Genomic DNA, 26008 nt, shown 5'->3' with positions numbered 1-26008 from the left:
CGCGAAGTGCCTCGAGCGGCCAGTCGCGCCGCGTTTTGCGTGTATTTACGGGCTTCTTTCACGCTCGGAAAAACACCTTTATGTAGCACGTATTGAGCAACACGGGAGTTTTTTCATGTTCCTCTACAGTTGTCTTATTGAAAGTTTTCGTATTATTATAATATTTGAGATGTTCATTAATTAATTAGGACTAATTATGTAATTGGGCGGCATGCAAAAAATGATCTTAGTGTCTCCAACTGACGCCAAACAACATTACCTTGATTCTGTTCAGCTGCATGGCATTATTTAGATATTTTTAAAGCTTGGCTAAAGTTACGTGGGATGCCCTGTATAGTTACTTCTGTACCATGGTACCATCGTTACTATTGTTTCTCTGCAAATATTATGAATATAATGAAACTGTTTGACACGTGAATACTCAAGCCAAAAACTTAAAGTACGAATGGCAACCCCGTGGGTTGAATGACAAGCAACATGGACGTCTTTATTAGCGAAAAAATCAAAGCCAAGTAGAACATTGCTCTTCTGTATATTTCTTGCACTCTTCAAATTCACTGTTGCAAGCGTCAATCGATTGAGGTTTTTCAGGGCAATCTTGGGATTTCGTTTCGGCTTCTTGACTGAGCTTTTTCCAAAGGTAGCACCCTATAAAAGGTATGTTTTTGCGGTAATAAAACAAAGTCCCGAGTAACGAAAACAAGAAACATGCTCTTTTCCTATTTCTGCTGATTACCAGAAATACGTACGTTCAAGAGAGATTAACAAAATGTAGGAAACTAGGTCCATTGAGTATGGTGTTGAATAAAACTGCACGCCCAACCAAGATGCGACAAATAACATTAAAGTGCCCAAATAATTGAGATATGTATGTCAGCTTTTAATGTTGCGTCCATCAAACATATCTTTTTTTAGGAAGAGTATTAAACTTCGCTTTATTTACGAAAACTTGCGCAATCTGTAAATTTCCCGTCGGCCACTTAAAACCGTGTTCGTAAGTATTCAGATGTGTTCTTAATTTATGCGAACGGAGAAACCACTTCTGCAGCCGTTGCTGAATGTCTGCTTACGGGGAAAATACATGCAGAAAAAATAAACGTGTTTGTTTTATTATTAAGTGGAGAAAAGTTGCTAGGCATGCCTCTTTAGGTTTGGCTATGGCTGAAGCCAAAAACTCTATCTAGGGAAAGAACAAGAAAAAAAAACAAATTAGAAATAACAACAAATACCCACATTATAAGACGTGTAACAAGCACACAGGTCGTGGCACCATGGGCATTCGCATTGGAGCGACAATTTATTTATTTGGTACAGTCACCACATCACATTGGCAGAATGCAACGCAAAAATTAACAAGTAACATCCAAACCTCTACACAAACTTAAACGGAACTCATAATACAACCGACGTTCAAACATCCGACTGTGCAGAAACTTTAAAATTTCAGCCGAGCCCATCTCATGATGATTGCCGGCGTTAATGTGATTAGCAATCAAGCGATGTAGCCACCCACTGTATGATGAAGATACATCTTGATGACGAGACTCTGACGAATAGTTGGAGCCACGCTACTACTGAAAGGGAGACACTCTAATTGCTTTTATACAGGGTGTTTCAGCGAACACTTTAAATATTGTTTAAGCTTGCCTGTTGCGGATAGCACAATTCAGTCCATTGCTCGAAGAGATGGACATTACTTGGAAAAAATGAAATGCATAATCGACTAATTAATAAAAATGCACTAATTAAGTTTCTAACTGATTACCTTATGGCACGTATTGCAATTGGCAAATACTAGCGGGTTAGACTGCAATGCACATCCACTTGAAAATAATTGTGCGGATGACACCATTTTCGAAATATGCGCCGTCAAACTTGCGGTAAAAGGCACTGTTGTTCCATTGACATTCTTAACAAAATGTCATTTTATGCATTGAATCACAAAACTAATTTGAACGCCTGTGCATTTCTCCGCAAAGTAATAAACATCTCGAAACTGGTGTCGTCCTGAGAATTCGTTCCAAGTGGATCCGCCTCGTGAACTCGCCGGCTAGTATTTGTAAATGGCAACATGCGCCATACGGTAATTAGTCGAAAACTTAATTAATGAATTTTTAATTAGTCGATTATGCATTTCAATTTTTTGTGCAAGTAATGTCCGCCTCTTCCAGTAGACCAGCTCCTTGATTAGAATTGTGTTATCTGTCACAAGCAATTTTTACAAATTTCTTTATAGTGTTTGCTTAAACATCCTCTATATAACCGTGAGCGAGGTAATTTAGAGGTCACCGCGCTATACTGTGATTGGGTCGCAGCGTGCGTGTGCCGGCAGAATTGGTGTTCAGTATATCCGACTTCGAATGAACTATTACACGGCGCGAGTGGATACGCTTCTCTTTTCAGGCGTGACATTTCGGAAAGAATTGCCTTCACGATGTTCTGGCCGGTAGTTTCGTTTCATTTCGTTTCGTTCACCGATGGCCTCCGTGGATGCCATGCGTATCTTCCTCTTCCGTGGTGCACAATATCGCTAGGACTCTCGCAGCTCTTATCACACAACACTGAATCCCCACAATCTTTAATTTTCATCGTCATTTGGAAAAGCGTGCGTTCTTACTTTTATCGGTAAATGGTTGCCATGCGACGCGGCTCACGTGTCAAGGGTCTCGAAGCGCTGACTTTGCAGGCACGGAGTACGATAAACATGAATCAGAACCAGAATCGGTTCCATTATGCATAGGATATCTTGCATGTACATGGACTATACAGGAGCGTAGTTTTCCTATCTTGCAAGCACTTGGCGCGGCCAACTAATGTCTCAGCGATAAAAGGCTCCCATTATTCCGCTTCTGCCTCCACTCCACTCACGTTCTCTTCTTCGTGGATTTCAAAGGCACTCTCCTCCCTTTGCCGCTTTCATAGCTGTTGGCGCCTAATAAGCGCGCCGCGTTTTGGTCAAGTCTAGAAATGAACGTGTCGAGAACCTTTTCAGCTATGAAAATATTAGAAGATGCAGGGCGTGCATATGACGTTGTCGCCCGGTAAACATGCGATTAGCCTATTCCAAAAGAGAAGAAGTCTTGCGTCCTACAACCACTTTTTTCCTGTGTAGGCTAGCAAACTGGACGCTCGTTTCATTGTCCTCCCTGCTATACCTCTCTCTCTCTCTCTCTCTCTCTCTCTCTCTCTCTCTCTCTCTCTCTCTCTCTCTCTCTCTCTCTCTATCTCTCTCTCTCTCTCTTTGCGTCGGCGAGCTTACCCATCACAGTTCTGCTTGCGAAGGTAGAAACGATAACAGCGCAATGTAGTGTGTGGCAAATACACCTGAAAGGTTCAATTGCATGTGGAGATGCTAGTCTGGTTGCAGACATCAGAAGCTGCAGCATGCCGGTTGCAGAAGGCTGCAACACAGGCTCAAGCTTGCCGTAACTCACCGTTAAAAAACACGTGACACGAAATCACCCATACGTAAGAAAATATGTACATAGAATTTTCTCGCAGTCATGGTGCCCTAGCTATCCCGCATGGTGTTTCTTAAAGGAGACGGGCCATTCTACACGAAGGTAACCAATGGCATATTCCTCACAGTCGATTAGAGTAGGTACCAATAGTTATTTTGTTGGCGCCCTTCAATATAATAATTAATTATGACCAAGCGTCTCAACCAACGCCTCCTAGATAGCACAAGGCCGATGCACTTCTATCCGTGACGTCATGTGTGATAACAGAGCGACGTGACTGAGTTGGCTATCTTGTGCGCATGTCTTCCGTGTTAAACCCGTCGCACTTGTGCCGATAAGCGATACATCGTGCCTACATAAACCCTTGTTTTTTGTGCAATAAAGGAATCTTGCAAAAGCTGCTGCTGCGTCCACATCGGTTATTACACTTGCGACGAGGCATGGTTGTGCCCATGCAGGGAGGGCGTTTCCAGCAAGATGGCCTTCGGCGTCCGTATCGGCGAATTTCACTTAAGTGGTAACTATTCATGGGAGGATTTCGTCGAGCGTGTAGAGCTATGCTGCACTGCAAACAAGCTCAAGGAAGACGCCGACAAGACGGCAGTATTGCTGAGCTGCTGTGGGGAGGATACATACTCCCTGATAGCTACCCTCGTCAAGCCTCTCCGACCACCGAACGCTGACTACCAGTCCATCGTAAAAGCCGTGAAGAACCACATCAACCCGAAGCCATCCGAGCTATATTCAAGGTACGTGTTCTCGAAGCGAGATCAGCACGACGCCGAATCTGTCGCAGACTACGTTACAGCTTTACGTAAGCTAGCCGAGAACTGCGGGTTCAACGACAACCAGCTTCCTCTTGACGTAATGCTAAGGGACCGGTTGGTTTTTGGAATCTCTGACAGCATTGTGCAGCAACGTTTGTTGGCCGAGAAAGACCTAACTTTTAAGACTTCCTACGATCTAGCAGTGACGGCAGAGGCTGCTGCAAAACATCAAAGGGTTATGGGCGGCCTACGTCAGGACGTCCCTGATTTGACAGCTTAAGTGGACGGGCAACCCATGAAGCAGCATAAGAATGGGCAAGATGTAAAAACTTCAAGCGAGCAGTTGAAACGGCAGTGTTTCCGGTGTTTGGGCAACCACGCTGCATACCGTTGCAGGTTTAAAACCGCAGTATGCTTCAACTGTTCCATGAAAGGGCACTTGGCCAAAGCGTGTCGCAAGAAACAAAGACGTCAGGTTAACCACCAGTTAGAAAATATGTCAAACTCTGAGCAAACTGAGTATGATGACTTGATAAATATTAGTCAAGTGACTAGCGGTTGCCCCAAGTTTATGGTGGCCGTAAGTATAGGCGGTGAAATAGTGCCCATGGAAGTCGACTCGGGAGCAGCTATGTCGATTATCAGTGAAAACACGTTCAGCAAACTAAAGGTGGCAAGGCACATAAAGCTTGAAGAATCGGACACCAAGCTCGTAACTTGGACTAAGGAAGGATTGGACGTTGTCGGAAAAGCCACACTTCCGGTCAAATTCAAGGAACAAGACTTCGAGCTGCCGATACTCGTTGTGAGAAACGAAGGTAGCACGCTTTCGGACCGTGATTGGTTCAAGGTATTGAACATTAATGTCACTGGGCTTCACAGCATCAAACAAAACGCAGAAGCCCTTATCAAAAAGTTTCCGGATGTTTTTGACGAAACATTTCCAGGCGCTGCTCTGCCACCCCTACACATCGAGCTCAAGGAAGACTCCCGGCCCAAGTTTCTAAAATGCCGCAGCATTCTGTTCGCACTGAAGGATGACGTCATCACAGAACTGGAAAAACTGGAACGACAAGGTGTTCTGCAACCGACGCAGTACTCAGAATGGGCCACCCCTGTGGTCATCGTCCGTAAAAAGGATGGGTCATTAAGAATATGCGGCGACTATCGAAGTACAGTAAACCAAGCGGTAAGGAACAACGTTTATCCTTTACCTACTAGCAAGGAACTTTTCGCAAAGTTGGGGAAGGCCGTACTTTTTCTAAAATTGACTTGACGCAAGCGTACCAGCAACTTGCAGTTGATGATGCTACAGCAGAAGTGCTCACAATAAATACAGTAAAGGGCCTGTACAAAGTGCGACGTTTGCCGTTTGGTGTCACGGTAGCACCCGGATTATTTCAAAGAGCAATTGATACAGTGCTTGCAGGTCTATGCCAGGTGGCGGCATACCTCGACGACATCCTTGTGGCCAGCGAAACAATAGAGGAGCACCACGAAATCCTCATGGAGGTTCTCAGGCGACTGTCAAAAGCGGGACTGCGTATACAAAGCGCCAAGTGTCAGTTCTTCAAAGAGAGCCTGGAGTATTTGGGACACCGGATAGACACCACCGGCATCTACCCGTCAAAGGCTAAAGTCGAGGCGATTCACAAAGAACAAGGAGCTCCAAGCTTTTCTAGGTATGGTGAATTTCTACAATCGTTTCCTAACGGGTCGGTCCGAAGTTGCAGAAGTGCTCTACCGCCTACTGGACAGCGAGAGTACGTGGAACTGGGGTGAAGAGCAGCAACTAGCTTTCGAAAGACTAAAGACGTTGCTGACGTCCGAGCCACATTTAGCGCATTTCAACCCTGATGCACCCTTAATTCTGTCTTGTGTTACATCACCCGTGGGTGTGGGAGCTGTATTAGCTCACCGCGATGCTCAAGGACGCGAGCAACCTGTTGCTTATGCGTCAAGAACACTCACTAAGGCGGAACGTAATTACGCCCAGATTGATCGCGAGCCGCTAGCTATTGTCTATGGCGTCCGTCAATTTCATCAGTACCTTTGTGGGCGAGAATTCCGCATCTTGACAGATCATAAGCCACTATTCAGTATCTTTCAACGAGACAAGCAGATTCCCGTTTTGTCACCGCGCATGTTGCGATGGTCTTTGTTGTTATCTGCTTACGAATACAAACTAGAGTATAGAAGGACGCAAGATCACGCAAACGCTGACTGTCTAAGCAGGCTACCGATACCTGGTGACAGGAGGGACATCGAGCCTCCTGGCGACGTGCTTTCGTTGGAAGCAGTGGAGTACCCTCCTGTGAGCGCAGCAGACGTCTCATCAACCACTATGCGTGATCCTTGCCTGTCACGGGTGAAGAAATGGGTCGCAACTGGCTGGCCAGAACAAGGTGTGCCCCCAGAATATGCTGTCTACAAGAGGGGGGGGGGGGGTGCGGAGAGCTGTCTTTTCACCGTGACTGCCTTCTGTGGGGTAACAAGGTCATACTGCCAGAACTGAGAAAAAAGTCCTCGCTATTCTGCATGCAAAGCACCCTGGCAAAACGGCCATGAAAACTCTGGTAAGGTCATATGTGTGGTGGCCGAAGATCGATGCCCAGATTGAAGATTTCGTGCGTCATTGCAAACTCTGTCAAGATAACAGGCAAAGCGAACCTAAAACGCCTGCATTTTTGGACGAAACCCGAAAGCCCGTGGAGCAGAATTCATAGATTTTGCAGGGCCGGTTAAGGGCGTTTTCTTGTTGTCGTGGACGCGCTATCAAACTGGGCCGAGATCGAGATAATGCCATCGCTTCATTCCTCAGCTGTGATCGAAAAACTTCGAAGAATGTTTGCCTCATATGGATTGCCGGAGTTGGTTGTTTCTGATAACGGCACAGCCTTCTCGAGCTACGAAATGCAATCTTTCTTGAACAAGAATGACGTGCGCTACATGTATACCGCTCCATACCATCCCGCAAGCAACGGAAGGCCTGAACGCATGGTTCGTGAGCTAAAGTGTGCGCTTCGGAAACAGAGCCAGGGCACAGTGGCATGTAAAGTTTCTCGTTTTTTGTTCTAGCAGCACTCCACGCCCCACTCGGAAACCGTAAGGACGCCAGCAGAACTCATGCTGGGCAGGAGCTTCCGCTCTGTCTTTTCGAGTCTTCACCCTGGCGCAAAAGGCCCTGGATGTACGAAGCCCCCATCCTCGAGGGAGTTTCTGCAAGGTGGCCCCGTGTATGTGCGGAACTTCTCTCGTGGTCAGAAGTGGCTGGCCGCACGGATACTGCGTCGTTTGGGCCACGTCATGTACACACTAGACTTCCGATGGTTCAGTACACCGACGTCATCACAACCACGTGCTGAGAGCATGGGATGCTATACCGATAGTCTCTCACGCTAACCCCAGCTTCCAGCGACTGAAACTGCAGTGCAGAGATCGCCTATCCTTCCAGCGACGCCAACTGCAGTGCAAAGATCGCCTAGTCCAGACGTTCCGCAAGCATGCCGTAGGTCTACTCGTGTTCGTCGCCCAGTGCTTCGTTATGGCATTGATTACTAGGTGGGAAGGGATGTGATAACAGAGCGACGTGACTGAGTTGGCTATCTTGTGCGCATGTCTTTCGTGTTAAACCCGTCGCACTTGTGCCGATAAGCGATACATCGTGCCTACATAAACCCTTGTTTTTTTTGTGCAATAAAGGAATCTTGCAAAAGCTGCTGCTGCGTCCACATCGGTTATTACATCATGCTACCTTGCCGAACTGCAAGAGAACCTAATGGGGACGCTCCCGAGTAAGCCGCGGTGATTTTGACGTCCCCAATTTCGTCACGCCGGGCTTGGCAATGAAAATTTTGGTCCAAGTAGCATGATGCCAGAGTGCACAGGCCTGCTATCCGGGAGGTGCTGTCTCAATGCGCTCGCTTCTCCGCGAGGAGTTCATAACTCGAAGGACCGCTCATTGGCGTTTAATTGGACGTTAATGCTTTCGCATTCTCGACTGAAAAGTGCTTAAGTTCCTTGGGATCTTTTAGCGAGGCTTTTCCTGTTTGTTGTTATATTGCTTGAGATCGCTGAGGTAAGGCGTGTATCGAAAAATTCACACAGGAACTCCTCTGGAAGTTGTCTAAGTATGCGTAAACATATTGCCACTTGCTCATCTCCACGCAGTCAGGTTCCACCACCATGAATTGATGACGCCAGCAAACTGCTGCATGTTGCGGCGCCAGGTGTGCACTGATGACATCCCGATTATTATAAACCGTTATCACTCTTTAGTGCCTTATCAATCGGCGTCGAAGTATTATCAACCGTGATCAACCATACTCCGGCGGTGGCTGCGTATGGCGCTGTCGTGCGGGCCCTATCTTGGAAGCGATCTGCAATGGGGACAAAGTGCGCCGAGTGCTGATGTCTTCGTGTGCGCTGTGTTCTCGCCGCTTAGTTCGCGTTGAAGCGAGAGGAAGCACGAAGGCCGATGTGCCTGCTGATGCGGGCCCTATCTTGAAAGCGATGGTCTTACGTGGCGGACGGACAGATGGACGCGTTTCCCCGTTGAGTAGTGTTACGTCTCAAAGTGGTGACGCACATTCCTCAGATGCTTCCCACAAGGCAGCCTCTATCATCAGCGCCCGCCCAGACAACGATGGGACCCGACATAGACTGGGACGCGCAAACAAAAGAGCTCACTTCGTTGTGACAATCGCCGCCCTCCATGGAAGCGCTAACTACCGCGAAGGCCAGTCTCCCGAACCAGTCACCCTGATCCTCACAGAGATCTCACTAATTGATGCAAGCGGCCAACGTCGAGGACTTCCGTGGGTACGTCTTCTACATCGGTTTCCCAAATTGCCACGTGGTTGCCTCGCATGCGAGGGCGATCGCGCAACATTGGAGGCGGAGTCCGGCGGAGCGTTCGGACGTCATGGGTAGGATTTTGCGAACGATTGGACGATTGTAATTGGCCGAGACACAGTCATCAGATTCTCTAGTCTAGTCACCTAGAGAAATGAACTGTTTTAAAAGCGGGTACTTTCGGTACAGTGGTGTGTCCTGACGTGTCCTGATGTATGCTCAGACATGTGTGGGCTCAGAGATTTAAAGTGCTCCTTTATGGAGTGGGCTTCCATATCAGGCGCCAGTGTGAATGTGTATAACAATATATTTTTCTTTTGCTCCTACTCCCGGGCTTGCTCATTCGTGTGCCTGGAGGACCCCTGACCTAAACGCAACGCCGAGCCGCAACAGTAGGCATTGAAATGCTTACGCATTTAATACAGGTGTGCTTCTCAATAAAGCTTTGGTTTCAAGTCAAACCCAAAACTCGTATGGGTTTCTCATTCTGCACCCGAATGTAGCACGAAGCTATAAAGGAAACCCATACGAGTTTCTCATTCTCCATCCAAATGTGGCACGAAGCTATAAACGCAGCCCATACGAGCTTCTCATTCCTCACCAGAATGTAGCACGACACTACAAAGGAAAACCATACGAGTTTCTCACTCTACATTCGAATATAGCATGAAGCTACAAAGCCAACCAATACAAGTTTCTCATTCTGCACCCGAATGTAGCACGAAGCTACAGAGGATACACATATGAGTTTCTCATTCTGCCCCCGAATGTAGCATGAAGCTACAAAGAAAACCCATACGAGTTTCTCAAAATGAGAGTCATTTGAGTCAGAATGAGAGTCAATAAATGTCTTGAATGAGAGAATTTGTCATCCAAATGGATGACACATAGGATGACAAATTTTCCCTGTCATTGTCTGCTTTGCTTACATTCATATTTTTTTAATTCTGGTTAACCCCTCTGCCTTTCACCTCTTGTCTCCCTTCTTCCCTTCCCTTCATTTCTTCAAGTTTGCGGGTGTGTTCATCCGGTGTGCTTCTTTCTTTCCTTGAGATTTAAGCTCGTTTCATGCAGGGGCATGGTAATTCTAGACGCCAAACCGTGACATTCCTTTTTCTTTGTTACGCCCATTTTCTTTTTGTCGGTCACTTACTTAGCTGCATTTAGGCACAAACGTACATCTTAGGAAGGCTATGGAGAGGATAGCTACGCGAAGGCAAGGGGTCGAATGCTTCGGAAGCGAAAACAAGCTCCGCCACGCGTCTCACCGGAAATGAACCTCGCCAAAATGCGGCGTAGCCATTGTAGCCGGGAGCTAAGTTTCCCCCACTACAAGTCAATTGGCGCGATACGTCACTCAGACATCGGTTATGTAAATGGGCACGATGCGTCACACGTTAAGCGACTCCTGCACTCCACATTGTCCAGAGCGTGTTGCCACTTTGCATGTGTAAATTTCGTAGAGTGGTGTGGCATTGGTAGCGGAGGTGGTTCGCCACTCTCACGTTTTTCGTCACTACGTTGATTCATTCGTCTTTGAAGGCTGCGTGAATGGCATGACGCTGGTGGCAACATTTAATTAGCCCCCTTTCCTGTACCTCACTTTTCCTGGCTGATCTCTAGACCAGGCTGGTGCACATTACATTCAAAAATAACCAATTACAGTCATAAATACTCGTTTGAAATCGTAATTGTTTAATGTTATTCCGCACTACCTCACGAAAATAATCGCGCTCTTAATAAAAAGTAACCGATTACATTTACTATAATTTTCTGCTTCTTTTTATCCCCTTGCACAAGTACAGTAAATAAAACAAGCTGGTCCTGCTCCTTCGGTGCGTCTTTCACAACCCTTCACTCGACGTTCATCTTCACTAACAATCGTTTCTTTTTTCTTTCAACTTTTTTCCAATCATCTTCCATCGTTTTTCGTTTTGTTCTTGTTTTTTTTATGTGTGTGTATGTGAAGATATGTGCAGTGATACTAAAAACTGCCCGATGTGTACGCTGGAGAGAAGGGCTGTGTTGTAACGCACGAGCACCTCGAGCACAAGATTGGTTCTCGCGTCTGGTTCTCTGTGAAGCGATCCGCTTCATTGTTGCTGAGACCCGGAGAAGGCACTCCCGCGGTATGGGCCAATTAAAAGTTGGAAAAATTATCCGTAGGCGATCTGCTGTCGTCAATGCCCGATGTGACCATCGCTATCGAGCCATTGCAGCGTCGGTTCAATTTATCGGCAAAAACCTGGTGCAGCGTTAAAATGAAGGAGCAATAATCAGTGCCTGGGATTCCTCTGCGAACTTGCGCATTCTTTTCAAACATTTCTGAAAGCTCTGTCGCCTGTTGCACCTTGTCTCGTCTCCAGAATGACTCATTACATTTGGTTACGGCAGACATTATTAAACTTAAACTTAAAGTGCGCCTTATTGAGTCAGAAGCTATTTGATCAATTACAAAACTACAAGAAAATGTGATAGTATAATGTGAAGTATAAGTCTGCTCTCGACAGAGTGGAGAGAGAAAGAGAAAGAGCGAGGATCGTATGCATGTCAAATTAGAGCACTGCATGGAACGCTCTTTGCGCCCGGCCCGAACCCGACAGTGTCATGCGCTGGCCCGCCCGTTGTATTAAAACCTGTACCGTACTAGACCCGGCCCCATTCGCATCGTTAGCCCTTGAGCGAAAAACAAAGGATGGTCCAGTTAGATTATTGTGACGATACCAGCCACGCGCAGATTCTTTGGTAGAGACAGACTTGACTGTCAGATTTTACGCTGGAGTTTTCGCGGACAAGCCAACTTATACAGCAGAACGAAAAAATACACCCCTCAAAAATCCGAGCTACTTCTTCTGCCATCACACTGGGGGGCCGGAAAACACATGTCTAGTCTACATGTCATCCTAAACCACATCCCCGTTACTAGAGTGGACAGGCTCCGGGTGCTCGGTTTACACATTCAAAGCAACCGGCTCTACACATTTACCCTACATACACTCCACACCACAGTCGATCACACCCTGCGCCTTCTAGGGCGAGCGTCCAATAAACATGGCGGACTAAAGGAGGCCGAACTTCTCCGCTTGATTCGGGCCTTCGTTATCAGTAGGATTACATTCGCAACACCATATCTACATTTCCTTAAATCAGAATCAGATAAGATCGACACTCTTTTACGCAAAATATATAAATTCGCTCTGGGGGTCCCCATACGTACCCCTACTGAAATGCTAATGCTTAATGGAACTTTCAACACATTTACTGAACTCACAGAAGCCCACCTCACATCCCAATATAGCAGACTTTCAAACACCGCAACAGGTCGACACATTCTACAAACTCTTTCTATCACTCCGGCACCCATCATCAAGACTAAATACACCATTCCACATCACATACATGAGAACCTCTGCATCCCCCCACTTCCTAAAAACATGCACCCTGTGCATCACAAACAGCGCAGGAGGCAGCGAGCAAAGGCTCTCCAAAAACAATTCTCCACCTCTAAAGACGTGATCTATGTTGGTGTCGCCGAATATGGGAACAGAAATCATTACGCAATATCAGTCATTAACTCTCACGGCCAGATCGCTGCGGCCGCCTCCATTCCTGGCTCTTCCTCGGAGGAGGCGGAGGAAGCGGCCATAGCCCTGGCCCTCACAATCCCAAATTCATCAGTTATCGTTAGCGACTCCAAATCAGCCATACATAACTTCGGAGCGGGTAGGGTCTCTAAGCCAGCCCTTTCTCTCCTCTTGGCCCATCCTTTCCATCAAACTGTGGCATTATTCTGGACTCCCGCGCATGCGGGCCTTGCCGGAAACGAGGCGGCTCATGCCAGTGCCCGAGGATTTACAGTCCGGGCTCAGGCATCAGATGTGTCGGACCTCGCCACGGAGGAGGCGCCGTTTGCAGCGCGGAATCGACTTATTACTTACCACGACATCTGCACACACTACCGATTAGACCGCTTAACCTTTCCGCCACTCATGGGCAAATCCCCGCGTAGGTGTGAAGTTCTGTGGCGATAGCTGCAGACTCGCACCTTTCCGTCCCCTTACTTCCTTCACCGCATTCTTCCCGCCATTTACCTTTCTCCCTCTTGTAAATTCTGTGTATCTCCCAAAGCAGACTTAAGCCACATCATGTGGGGGTGCCCTAAGCACCCCCTTCCCCCTTTCCTGATGCAATTAATATCTAGTGAGGAGCAGTGGGAGGCTGCCTTGCGCAGCTCCAGGCTCGATCTTCAGGAAGCCATCCTGGAGTGGGCTGAGAGGATAAAGGAGGCCTACTTCAAATATTTCCTCCCTCCACTCTCTATTCCATTGCCCCCTTCCCTTTAAAGAGGGATAAATAAAGTTTTTCATCATCATCATCATATGTTCATCATGCCCGTGCTTTACTGTGTGATATCAACGTCCGTACTACATTTGTTAAATAGTTTCACAGCAATATACAGTGAAGCCATAAGTAAATGACTACTCTTGTGCTCAACGTTAGCCATTTGATCTTACTCTTCAATACTGATGAATCATTTCAACACACCATGCAAGAATTAAGACGAACGAAATTGGCAGGAATGTCAATTTAAATACACTGGTCTACTGGGTTTCGGAAATAATGGACTGCCGTTATAAGTTCTTCTAGCTTTATTGTATGTAAACAGGTGACACGCAAGGGTAACGCTCCTGCGCGAACAGATATATTGTCACGTGGAACAATAAATGCATATTGCTTTAGTAAACTTCACGTTAATGTCATCAATTTCTTAGTCACTAATTCAATTATCCGTGTTTTGTAATAAGAGCGAATTTCGGTTCTGTATATGTACTTTTATGCTACCATATGAGGTGTTAAGCACAGTGCCATATACCGCGAAGACAATGCAACTTTGAGATACGATGTCATAATTCTTTATTCCTGCTAATTACCAGTGAATCCGCGCAGTGCCAGAGAAAACGAATACAAGGCAATGAAAACGAGGGTCGCGCCACTTAAAGTGTGAAAATTTTGTTCAAAATAAAAATGCATTGAGAGATTACATTTCTTTCTGCCTTGTGCATCCCCTTCACCAAAGTTGTAAGGTTTTACAACATCTGACTTAGTTTTCAGTAGTTATCTTAGAACGCTTGAAAGTAATAATACAATTACATTAGATTAATTATAGAGAAGTTTTGGCATATTATTAAGCTCGCTTAACTAAAGAAAGAAGAAACTATATGGAAACCAATAATGAGCTGCTCTAGGCCTTATCATGTGAGTCAACTTGTGAATGTATATTCGCGAATTTATTTGTTGCTAGAGTAATGAATGATGTTATCGCTCTATGAAAGCATTAAAAATTTGTCTAATTTTTGTGTAATACAAAATGGACGATTAGTGACCGCCACCAAAAGGTAGTTTTGTGCAGAAATAAACGATTGTCCAATGGCTATGATTCAAGCATTTCTGCTCTGAAAGTATACCCGGATGCATTCCGCTTGTTTCACTGCTTTTGATTATGGATTTTATACAATGAATATTTCGCGCAACTAAAAAATGTCTATAAAACATCTCTGCAACGCCATCGCAATTAAATATCTAGCTCAATTCTGCCTATCAAACATCTATATAGCTCAGTTGTTCGTCCCCTTTACTTGTATGTTCTGCTTGGTGCCCATGACACTGCGATAAAGCTGTCTCAGTCGGCGTCATTTTGTTTGGACTCTGTGACGTCTTGCCACTCTTGTTTCGTCATTCGCCACCACTGTCCACCCAGCTAATTGTGTGTTTCACTTTTCACGTACAGCGTCCAAACATGCATCGCCATATCAGGAGCGAGGCTAAAGGCAGCGTGTGCCTCACGAAGTCGAGCCTCCTGCTGCGGACAAACACGGCATTTCAGACGGCAACAAGCTTCCTTGGATGGCAGTATTAGAATCACACAAAAAAGGAACGTTCACAATTCTGTGCAGCATATAAATTTTTCGACATAGCCATTTTTTGAATTACAGCTGCGAAAAGAATTAAGACGGAGAGCACAAAAAAAATAAATAATCTGCCATCCGAAGACTACAATATGTGGAAATTGTGTGGTATGACTTAAGTAATGGATCCATGACTATTTTCCCTTCCATTTGTTGTCCGCCGGGTAGCTATCACACATCTCGCGACCTACATTCCAATTTCTAATGTCCGCTTGTCCGTCTCAGGGAGGGCTATTCTGAAAGTGTCCAGCTAGCGCACATGTTCATTTCGTCTGCCGCTGAAGTTCCGATTGGTTGGGCTGGGGTACGCGTCAAGAAGGATGCAGGCGCCCTCAGCCAATCAGCACTATAGCAGTAGACGAAATGAACATGTTCACTAGGTGGATACTTACAGAATGCCCCCCCTCCCTCCCCCAGGGTAGCACGAAGCTCACGTCAAGAAATCATGCCTTAATAACCTGTGAACTACGTTGACCAAGGTTTCTAAGCATCGCGAAGACGGAAAAAGTTGAACGCACGTGGACACGAGTAGCCATTTGTATCGTTTTGCTAGAGATCAGGTGGTGCCCCCCAACGTAGACTAATCGATGGAGTGTACTGCTACCGTACATGTAGTGGCCTGCCTCCTCCTGCTTTCCTGTACGACGACAAACGCCGCTGAACCAAAATTCTATAAGGACATCAATTTTTATGGTCGACAGTCTAGGGAAGGTAAAAATACCATAACCAAGCCTATTACGTGCCCGACTGAAGCCCGAGCCCGAAGCTTCTAGGCCCGAGCCCGCTTCAAAACTTGCTTACCCAGCCCAAGCTTGGCCCGCGGACTAGGCTTTTGTGTAAACCCGAGCCCATGGTCTCTGCCACGGGTTTGGTCTCTGGCGCGTTATTTGTCGTGAGTTAGTTCGGGAGCATCAGCCGAGGCTTTAAAAGCAATCTTCCAACCCCTTGGAAAGGTTACGGACGGAGGATCGGTGCTCTGCACCTTCGGCTCTGCCAAGTTTTATGCGTCAGATCCAGTGTTAACTTGTGAATAACTGCTTTTAAATGTTCTATATATAAAGGCTCGTTATCTCCGAAGTATGAACTGTCTATGGCTTCCCATCTCGGATGGCATGGAGCAACGAAGGCGGCGGCCAACAGTTTCGCCCCCAAGGCACCTGGCTATGTTTGCTTGAGAAAGCAAGACACTAGAATTATGGTATAAGAAACATTTAGTATACCTTTGAATGTCGCGGAGAAAGCGGTTCTTGTTGTTATGTCCCGTTCTCAGTTTTAATGCATTTCTCGCTTCGGTAGTTTAAAACCGCGTACAACAAACAGGTGCGTGTCATTCGAGTTCTAGTACGAAGAGCAGCCATCATACTCATAGTCTCGTGTAATAGAATTATTTTGCGCCTCTGTCAGGCGAATCTTGGATTGTCTCCTTGTCTCCGACTCACAGTAAAGAAGGTGTGCGAAATACCACATCCTGAGCAACGTTTCAATACTCAAACAAAACACTTCGCGAGGAAAGCGATCTTGTTCCTTTTTTTCCCCAAATTACTTGCAAGAGAAGTTTACAAGACAACAGATTCGCTTGCCATAATACCGTGCCTTTGCTATTCCAATAATTGAACTCTCTAAGAAAAATCAAAATTTTTACCTTGCATTGACATGCCCGATAGCACGAAGCAAGTTGATCCATCAAATTTCAAAAGCTCATGTGTCTGGTATTCTGTTGGAGACAATAACAATATCAAATAACACGGAAGCTTTCACTACATAGCAAATATAAAAATATTCTTACCTACAGATGCGCCGCTTTCTGAAGTCGTGAAGGAAATAACAGCCGGTTGGTGCGAGCTCCGAGAGGTTGATGGAGTGCCTGTATAGACTAAAGTTTCCCTGTTGAAAGAAAATTGAGAACCAACCAACAGAAATATTTCTCAAGCACAAAAGTACGCTTAAAGTGCCTTAATGTGAGGCTAACCTAGAGCTGTAGTTGCACTACCATATAGTACTCATTGGCAACATTCTTAAAAAATGAATGCATCGGTGGCTTTCCGACAAGACGCCTGCGTTGTTACGCCTCAAAAACAAAAAATATGCCCAAATGGTAACCTATACCAAACGATATTTTAACGCTGTCAGTCTATTTCCTCGTGGTTACAAGCATGCTTCAAATATCGATAGTTATCAAGAGGGTCCCAGTTGTGAGAAGTGTGGTGCAGGGCTTCTATAATGTGAAGCGCACCAATCGCGACGACGAAACGCCGACAAGAGGACAATGCACGGCAGCCACCCAAAAGTTGCGACGCACTAGCGCCGGAACGTGAAATGATATAAAAAGAAATTGCAGGTGTATGAAAAAGAAAAAAGAAAGACAACTTCCCGCTGGTGGCTGTACACGTTATTGGGAGGTTGTTGATCTACCATCCGGCGGTATGTTGTCTTCCAGTTTCGTGTCACGTTTCATCTCATAAGGATAGCTTTAACAACCTGTAATTATTTCTACAGGTAAACCTTAAGAAGGAGCCATAAATGTATATAAAATTTTGCTTTCACTGTGGTAAAGCTGTTATTTTGTCCCGTTACTCTTAGTTGTGTGTGCGTGTGCGTGTGTGTGTGTGTGTGTGTGTGTGTGTGTGTGTGTGTGTGTGTGTGTGTGTGTGTGTGTGTGTGTGTGTGTGTGTGTGTGTGTGTGTGTGTGTGTGTGTGTGTGTGTGTGTGTATGTGTGTGTGTGTGTGTGTTTGTGTGTGTGTGTGTGTGTGTGTGTGTGCGTGCGTGCGCGCGCGAAAAGTCAATGTCAAATAGTATTGTAATTTTGAAATAATTTGCGAAGTTATCAACTGATCTTATTGAAACAAATGTTTCAATAAGATTTCAATAAGCAGTAATTACGAATATTTTACATTGTTTGCGTTTTCTAAGCATTGTCTACATGGTTCCGCAATAATTTAGGCACTGTAATTAGTAATTTGCGCAGAAACTCTGACGGACCGTTGGCGAGGACGTCTAGAATTCATGTTTAGCATTCTTCTAGAGCACGCTGCTTGTTAGTGCATACACTTCCTGTTTTTCTAATTCCAACGACAATATAATGGTTTAGCGTCAAATAAGGGATTTGTGGCAGCCAGTTATTTGGACCAATTTGGCCGTGCGAACACCCGGGAAAGTGGCTGCCAATGCACTCATGAACAAGCTGCACAAGCGTGGAAGCTAGGTGTGGCATCTTGGACAAATCTAAGCCATATACGTTATCGTAGGGGCACAAAAAATCTCACACTTTGTTTAGCACAGACAAGTGTCGTTCTGTATTTGCAGTATCCCGAAAAAGAAGTGGGCACTCAACTCGGCCTGGTGTCTTGCCCCTCAAGGCTGTCCCAATCGGGCGATGTTGCAGAGATTCCAAAGTAGCTCCCCAATTACCTTTTCCACAGTGCAGGCAGTTGTGGCGGCTCACAAGACTGCACACGCCACTCAAGCATTGGGGTTTCTAAAATCTGTTACGTTGTCCGTTTTGCTCTTCTTTCTTTTCCTCCTTTTCGCCGCCACCCTGTGTGAACGCAGTCAAACCAACTCCGTGGTATGGTAACCAGCACCGCCGTATCAAAGTACACCGCCATCGTAAGAAATGGTGCTGGTAGCTTAATAATAAACGAGCTCATTAGTACAAGGTTTCCCAGTTAGTCAACTGACAATTATGTTTCAAGCTTGAAATTCCTGTCCGTCAACCCAGTGGCGATTGTGTCATGGTACAAGCCTTTTTCAAAGTCCTCTACAAATATAAAATGTCACAGTGTGCATCCCCCTAAATCAGCTTCAGACTGTCAGCATGAAAAATATCATGGCAAACTTTAGTATGAATTTAGCCGCTAAGAACAACTAGCTCCACTAATTAGTTGCTGACTCTCCAGTCATTAAGTTTATGCAGTCAGCTTTAACTCTTGTTCCACGCAACGAGCCATAAGTACACCCGACTCACCATTTCGACTCTTCCAGGTAGTCCACAATTGTAAGGTATGGAGGGGTACTGTTAACCATCTCCACTGTGATACAGTCTGAGTTTAGGCCAAGAAAAGGGGCCGTTTTACCATCCAGAATATACTTCACTCGAGTTCCAACTTTCAGCAACTAAGGAGAAGAAAAAAACAGAAGAAGGCAACCAAGCATTTCCAACACAGTCATGAAATTTATGCCGCCACGTGGCCTTCGCAATCGTACGCTCTCGCACAAAAATGCCTCCCGCGCAATCGAGCTGCGGGGCACTTGTCGCCGAACGCCAACGAGCTCTTTGAAACGCACGTCTTGTCCCGAGAGACCTCTTTGACGTCAAGGCTCACGCTCAGTACACTTAACACAATTCACCTTGTCCTGCACCCCACCTCTCTGAATGACTGACTCACTCCCCGAACCCACACCTCTCTTCGCCTCCAGGCTAACGGGACAGAGCGCCTCCCGTTGTCCTCTCTTGCGTGCTGTGTGTTGATTTTTGGCGCCTTAAAAATAGGTCGTCATCATCATCATCATCAGCCTGGTTACGCCCACTGCAGGGCAAAGGCCTCTCCCATACTTCTCCAACAACCCCGGTCATGTACTAATTGTGGCCATGTCGTCCCTGCACTTCTTAATCTCATCCACCGACCTAACTTTCTGCAGCCCCCTGCTACGCTTCCCTTCCCTTGGAATCCAGTCCGTAACCCTTAATGATCATCGGTTATCTTCGCTCCTCATTACATGTCCTGCCCATGACCCATTTCTTTTTCTTGATTTCAACTAAGATGTCATTAACCGGCGTTTTTTCCCTCACCCAATCTGCTCTTTTCTTATGCGTTAACGTTACACCCATCATTCTTCTTTCCATAGCTCGTTGCGTCGTCCTCAATTTAAGCAGAACCCTTTTCGTACGCGTCCAGGTTTCTGTCCTGTACGTGAGTACTGGTAAGACACAGCTGTTATACACTTTTCTCTTGAGGGATAATGGCAACCTGCTATGCATGATCTGAGAATGCCTGCCAAACGCACCCCCAGCTCATTCTTATTCTTCTGATTATTTCAGTCTCATGATCCGGATCCATGGTCACTACCCGCCCTAAGTAGATGTATTCCCTTACCACTTCCAGTGCCTCGCTACCTATCGTAAACTGTTGTTCTCTTCCGAGACTGTTAAACATTACTTTAGTTTTCTGCAGATTAATTTTTAGACCCACCCTTCTGCTTTGCCTCTCCAGGTCAGTGAGCATGCATTGCAATTGGTCTCCTGAGTTACAAAGCAAGGCAATATCATCAGCGAATCGCAAGTTGCTAAGGTATTCTCCATCAACTTTTGTCCCCAATTCTTCCCACTCCAGGTCTCTGAATACCTCCTGTAAACACGCTGTGAATAGCATTGGAGAGATCGTATCTCCCTGTCTGACGCCTTTCTTTATTGGGATTTTGTTGCTTTCTTTATGGAGGACTACGGTGGCTGTGGAGCCGCTATAGATATCTTGCAGTATTTTTACGTATGGCTCATCTACACCCTGATTCCATAATGCCTCCACGACTGCTGAGGTTTCGACTGAATCAAACGCTTTTTCGTAATCAATGAAAGCTATATATGAGGGTTGGTTATACTCCGCACATTTCTCTATCACCTCATTGATAGTGTGAATATGGTCTATTGTTGAGTAGCCTTTACAGAATCCTGCCTGGTACTTTGGTTGACAGAAGTCTAAGGTGTTCCTGGTTCTATTTGTGATTACCTTAGTAAATACTTTGTAGGCAACGGACAGTAAGCTGATCGGTCTATAATTTTTCAAGTGTTTGGCATCCCCTTTCTTATGGATTAGGATTATGTTAGCGTTCTTCCAAGATACCGGCATGCTCGAAGTCATGAGGCATTGTGTATATAGGGTGGCCAGTCTTTCCAGAGCAATGTTCCGACCATCCTTCAACAAATCTGCTGTTACCTGATCCTCCCCAGCTGCCTTCCCCCTTTGCATAGCTCCCAAGGCGTTCTTTACTTCTTCCGGCGTTACTTGTGCGATTTCAAATTCCTATAGACTATCCTCTCTCACATTATCGTCGTGGGTGCTACTGGTACTGAATAAATCTCTATAGAACTCCTCAGCCACTTGAACTATCTCATCCATATTAGTAACGATATTGCCGGCTTTGTCTCTTAACGCATACATCTGATTCTTGCCTATTCCTAGTTTCTTCTTCACTGCTTTTAGGCTTCCTCCGTTCCTGAGAGCATGTTCAATTCTATCCATATTATAGTTCCTTAAGCGAGCTGTCTTACGCTTGTTGATTAACTTAGAAAGTTCTGCCAGTTCTATTCTAGCTGTAGGGTTAGAGGCTTTCATACATTGGCGTTTCTTGATCAGATCTTTCGTCTCCTCCGATAGCTTACTGGTATCCTGTCTAACGGAGTTGCCACCAACTTCTATTGCACACTCCTTAATGATGCCCCTAAGATTGTCGTTCATTGCTTCAACACTAATGTCCTCTTCCTGAGTTAAAGCCGGAAACCTGTTCTGCAGCTTGATCCGGAATTCCTCTAGTTTCCCTCTTACTGCTAACTCATTGATTGGCTTCTTATGTACCAGTTTCTTCCGTTCCCTCCTCAAGTCTAGGCTAATTCGAGTTCTTACCATCCTATGGTCACTGCAGCGCACGTTGCCGAGTACGTCCACATCTTTTATGATGCCAGGGTTAGCGCAGAGTATGAAGTCCATTTCATTTCTAGTCTCGCCATTGGGGCTCCTCCACGTCCACTTTCGGCTAACCCGCTTGCAGAAGGTATTCATTATCCGCATATTATTCTGTTCTGCAAATTCTACTAATAACTCTCCCCTGCTATTCCTAGAGCCTATGCCATATTCCCCCACTGACTTGTCTCCAGCCTGCTTCTTGCCTACCTTGGCATTGAAGTCGCCCATCAGTATAGTGTATTTTGTTTTGACTTTACCCATCGCCGATTCCACGTCTTCATAAAAGCTTTCGACTTCCTGGTCATCATGACTGCATGTAGGGGCATAGACTTGTACTACCTTCAATTTGGACCTCTTATTAAGTTTCACAACAAGACCTGCCACCCTCTCGTTAATGCTATAGAATTTCTGTATGTTACCAGCTATATCCTTATTTATCAGGAATCAGACTCTTGGTTCTCGTCTCTCCGCTAAGCCCCGGTAGCACAGTACGTGCCCGCTTTTTAGCACTGCATATGCTTCTTTTGTCCTCCTAACTTCACTGAGCCCTATTATATCCCATTTACTGCCCTCTAATCCCTCCAATAACACTGCTAGACTCGCCACGATAGATAACGTTTTAACGTTAAACGTTGCCAGGTTCAGATTACAATGGCGGCCAACTTGCCCAGCAAGAAGTTCTCTTATTCCGGTTTGCTACCCTGCACTGGGGTGGGGGATATATGGTTTGTAATGACGATAAAGACAGAAAGGAGAACAAAAGTAGAAAGAAAAGAAATAATAAAAAATAAACCAGGTAACAGAAAAGTCGTTCCAATCACAGGCGTTCACACAGGCCGGCCAATCTCCTGGAGCGCATTAGCGCTTGCACGGCCTTCTGATGAGATGTTAAGTCGCATCGATGTTTCATAATTCTTTTTTCCGACAAAGGTTGGTCGTCCAACTGGTTCAGCGCGACGGAAAGCGATTTTCTCTGCGTGTTGTACTGCGGGCACTGGCATAGACCATGACGAATGGCGAAAACCGCGAAGCTGTGAAGCGCTCATTCTGTTTAGATGCTTCGAACAAAGGGCACCTTATTAAAAAGCAGGTGACGGCGCCCTCAAGAAAGCGTCACACAATCTCCCATGCGTTGCAGGGAATCGGCTGCTGCTCTACCTGTCGATGGCACTGAAATGCCACCTGCGGCTTAGAACGTTCGGTGTACGCTCGCCTCGGCTATCTGCATGCTGACTGTACAACCTGGTGTCTGTGAGCATTAAAGGCTTTTAACAGGGCATTCAACCTCGTTTTGAATGCCTCTTAATTTCACTTCCCAGTAATGGTAAACGCCTGAACTTCGAAGACCTGATGTCTGCAACTAATGCAGCTTCACTTTACCCCAGCTTTGTCCTGCGTTGTGGTCAATTATGAAACCTTCATGTTTCTTTCTTTTTTCTTTTCTTGGTAGTGGTGCTTGCGAGTGTTTGGTCCCTTTTTCTTCTTTTGCATGAAATGGATCAATATATGTTGATGTTGCTTTACTGTAGTTGGCTCTGCTTTGAAAATGATTTCGATGTAGCACGTGGTTTACAAGAATTATTCAGTGCCGTGCTTTGCATTTGCTTTCAAACTTTTGATTTAATGTCAATGTACTCTTCTAACTAATTAAAAAGCGCTGCATTGGCTCTTCAGACTCGGGGCACTACAACAAGCAATACAACATGCAGTTTAATTCTGGATTTGGGTGCGAGGGTGATATTAGTAAAAATGGTAGTGACACTAAAATGACATAAAATGAAAAAAGCAATATGCTCTTGACTGGCCAGGGAGGCATATTTTCAGCTATGACATCTTCTGACATTTCATTCACGTGCTCCGGTGAAATCATCGAAACGCGCTGCTTGTTTAACGATGGAACATGTGAAATCCGTGCTGGGCAGACAGTGGCAAGACGCAAGCACAAAAACAATCAACCCTTGATTATTGCCGGAATCCTATTTGTGCTATTTTTTCTCAAGCTCATCGGGCTGGTTTGCAAACTTTACCGTCGCTGGCTTCTCACCTGGCCGCGCCTGTACGAACCACGCATTCGCAGGCGCGACAGCGCTCCCTCAATCTGCTATAAAAAATACATGGCACGTAAACCAAGCAAGCGTGCGCATTAAGAACGTCGGTTGACGAGCCAGCAAATGAAGCCATTAGCGGCCGGGGCGTTATAATGAAAGCGGCATACCGGTAATGAGCTCCACTTCGTAGGCAAGCTTGTTGAGGCTCATCTGCGGCAAACACTTGGCGCGTAAGAACACAATGTCGTCCCAGGCAGCCGTGATGCCGGACACATGTCCACTATTGTGCAGTGCGATTTCCTTGCGCACACTGACACCGCAGAAGTAACTATTTGGGACGCGCACAAGCGGCAAATCGCACGTACGCACTTCAACCACGCCTGCAGTGGAAGCAGGCGACCCCGGCATGAGGCCCGCCTGCGGTTCAAACGGCCGCCGCCCGGTGGCTTTTAGTGGCGCCCCTATAGGGGCTGCGCATAACGTATACTCGTACTTCACTATTTCACTGTTAGCGCTGAATGCGTGCTTCCGAATTGCTGGTGGACACTGGGCGTCCATAGCGTGCCCGCAGGAAGTCTTGTCCTCATTCTGAATGGCATCCTGAACATCACTTCGTTGTTCAGTTCGTAAGCGATTCTCTCCCGGCGGGCTTTTTATTTATTTTTTGCAAGAAAAAGGTATTCGTAGTGGCCTCACTCCGACAAAGCACTGCGTTGTTCCAGGGAACAACAGTGTTCTCTTATCCCTTTCTTCGCTAAATATCACCGCGTAGTATTAAGAATAAATTCAAGATGTGCGCTGTTAGGTAAATCTCAAGTATACCGCACAAAACAGCAAAAACCGGCCTGATGGCACCTCGACGACAGCCGTTCCATGGCGACGACATTGACAATGTTGGGACAACCATCGCCACGATGGTTTACAAGTCTTCACTTCCAAGTTCCTGTAGTAACCGCGGTCGCAGTGTGTGCTTCGCGCGGGCATGATTGCTGAGTTTTCATTAGACACTTCTAGTTTAGCCCACGCAAAGCCCTTGCATAGGCTCTGAAATAGAGGGTCCCAAATGCGCAATAGTTTTCGCAGCCACGCAAACATGTAAGCTTTTGGATTTACCGTAGCTGTAGCCACGTAACCTAAATGGCGGCGCCCAGGCCACTCGCCCTCTACTCGAATTCACACTTGCTACTTGCTTTTAGTCACGACAGCAAGGTATAAATGGTGAACTCAGCTTTCGTTTAGTCTCAACTAATTTCGTACGGTAAGTGTGAGCGATATTCTGTCGCTATTTAGGAGATCAGCTGTCTGCATTGACGCAGTTATACCTATATAATGAAGCATCACTGATGCTGCCACAAAGGCTCTTTAATTTCTTTGTACCGCACTGCGCCAGAACGTTTAGCGTTGGCCATTGCTTTGGTGATGTGGACCGCTCTACTGTAAGCCTCCTCGAGAACACACGCGTAGCCATGCTGTATCCTTTTTGCATGCGTTCATGTATGCTGCCGAAACACCGCATAAAACTGCATATCTTCAGCCACTACCTGATAGAGGCTGGACCTCCACCGTACATAATATTGAGCCAAGGAAGAGCCGATGAGCTCTGCCTCCAATAATAAAAAATAATTAAGAAAGTCGACATGAAGCGTATCATGCACCTCGTTGTGTCTCCAAACTGCAAGTATACAAATGCCTAGCGCAAGAGAATAACGTGAGAACTTAAGCGTCTATGACTCCTTCCCCACGCCAAACAGGACGGCAATGTTGGGTTCTGCTTACACTTGTCGCGTCAATAGGTGAGTCCCCGGCAGAGCATCTGTGAAGTGTGTCACACAGCACGAACAAAAAGCTGCAGCTTAAGAGAAACTTCATGTCTTCGGTTTCTCTTCACACGGTCTAGGGCAGTTTGATCGAGGTTACGAAGCAGAAGTGTCACTACCTTATCCGTTGCAGAACTGCCAGCCGTAGCTTCCCATGTAAACGTAGCAGCATGGCATTTACCGTGTTTGCAAAATTGATTCTCTTCATCAAGGACGCCATCAGCAATGTTGCTTCGCGCTTTCATCCATCATAGTATGATTGTAAAGGTTAAGCGGCAGTCTTTGGCAACAACAACAAAATTAAACATTGCTTCATAATTGGATCGTATGAGTAGGATATTTTTTTCTCTCTAACAATGTTATCGAGCATCGCTGACAAGCCGGGACCTCGCTCGTTTCATTACCACCCGACAGTGA

The 26008-nt window shown here is 45.9% G+C and overlaps 1 protein-coding gene across 2 annotated transcripts; it reads right to left on the bottom strand.

The window, feature by feature from the left end:
• Positions 1-461: 461 nt before the first annotated feature.
• On the bottom strand, positions 462-25746 carry LOC142584301 (uncharacterized). 2 transcript variants are annotated; one of them, XM_075694445.1, is made up of 5 exons: positions 25551-25746; positions 19014-19162; positions 16835-16932; positions 16691-16762; positions 462-648 (listed from the first exon to the last, which is right to left on the bottom strand). In XM_075694445.1, the coding sequence occupies exons 1-5, from the start codon at positions 25641-25643 to the stop codon at positions 503-505; spliced, it is 558 nt and encodes a 185-aa protein (XP_075550560.1). In that variant the 5' UTR covers positions 25644-25746; the 3' UTR covers positions 462-502. The 2 variants fall into 2 exon arrangements, with proteins under 2 accessions (XP_075550560.1, XP_075550561.1); XM_075694446.1 differs by lacking the exon at positions 25551-25746 and adding an exon at positions 23942-24124.
• Positions 25747-26008: the final 262 nt, after the last annotated feature.

This window comes from Dermacentor variabilis, chromosome 6 (assembly GCF_050947875.1).
Source record: "Dermacentor variabilis isolate Ectoservices chromosome 6, ASM5094787v1, whole genome shotgun sequence".
Classification (NCBI taxonomy): domain Eukaryota; kingdom Metazoa; phylum Arthropoda; class Arachnida; order Ixodida; family Ixodidae; genus Dermacentor; species Dermacentor variabilis.
This window is presented reverse-complemented; position numbering and strand designations above follow the sequence as displayed.

Bases quoted from the DNA above. Each gene is read 5' to 3' on its own strand.
- LOC142584301 (XM_075694445.1), bottom strand. From the start codon at position 25,643: ATGAAGTTTCTCTTAAGCTGCAGCTTTTTGTTCGTGCTGTGTGACACA. The intron at 19,163-25,550 runs GTAAGCAGAACC...TCTTCTCCTTAG, and splicing joins CACCTATTGACGCGACAAGT to TTGCTGAAAGTTGGAACTCG. The intron at 16,933-19,013 runs GTGAGTCGGGTG...TTCTTTCAACAG, and splicing joins TACCTGGAAGAGTCGAAATG to GGAAACTTTAGTCTATACAG.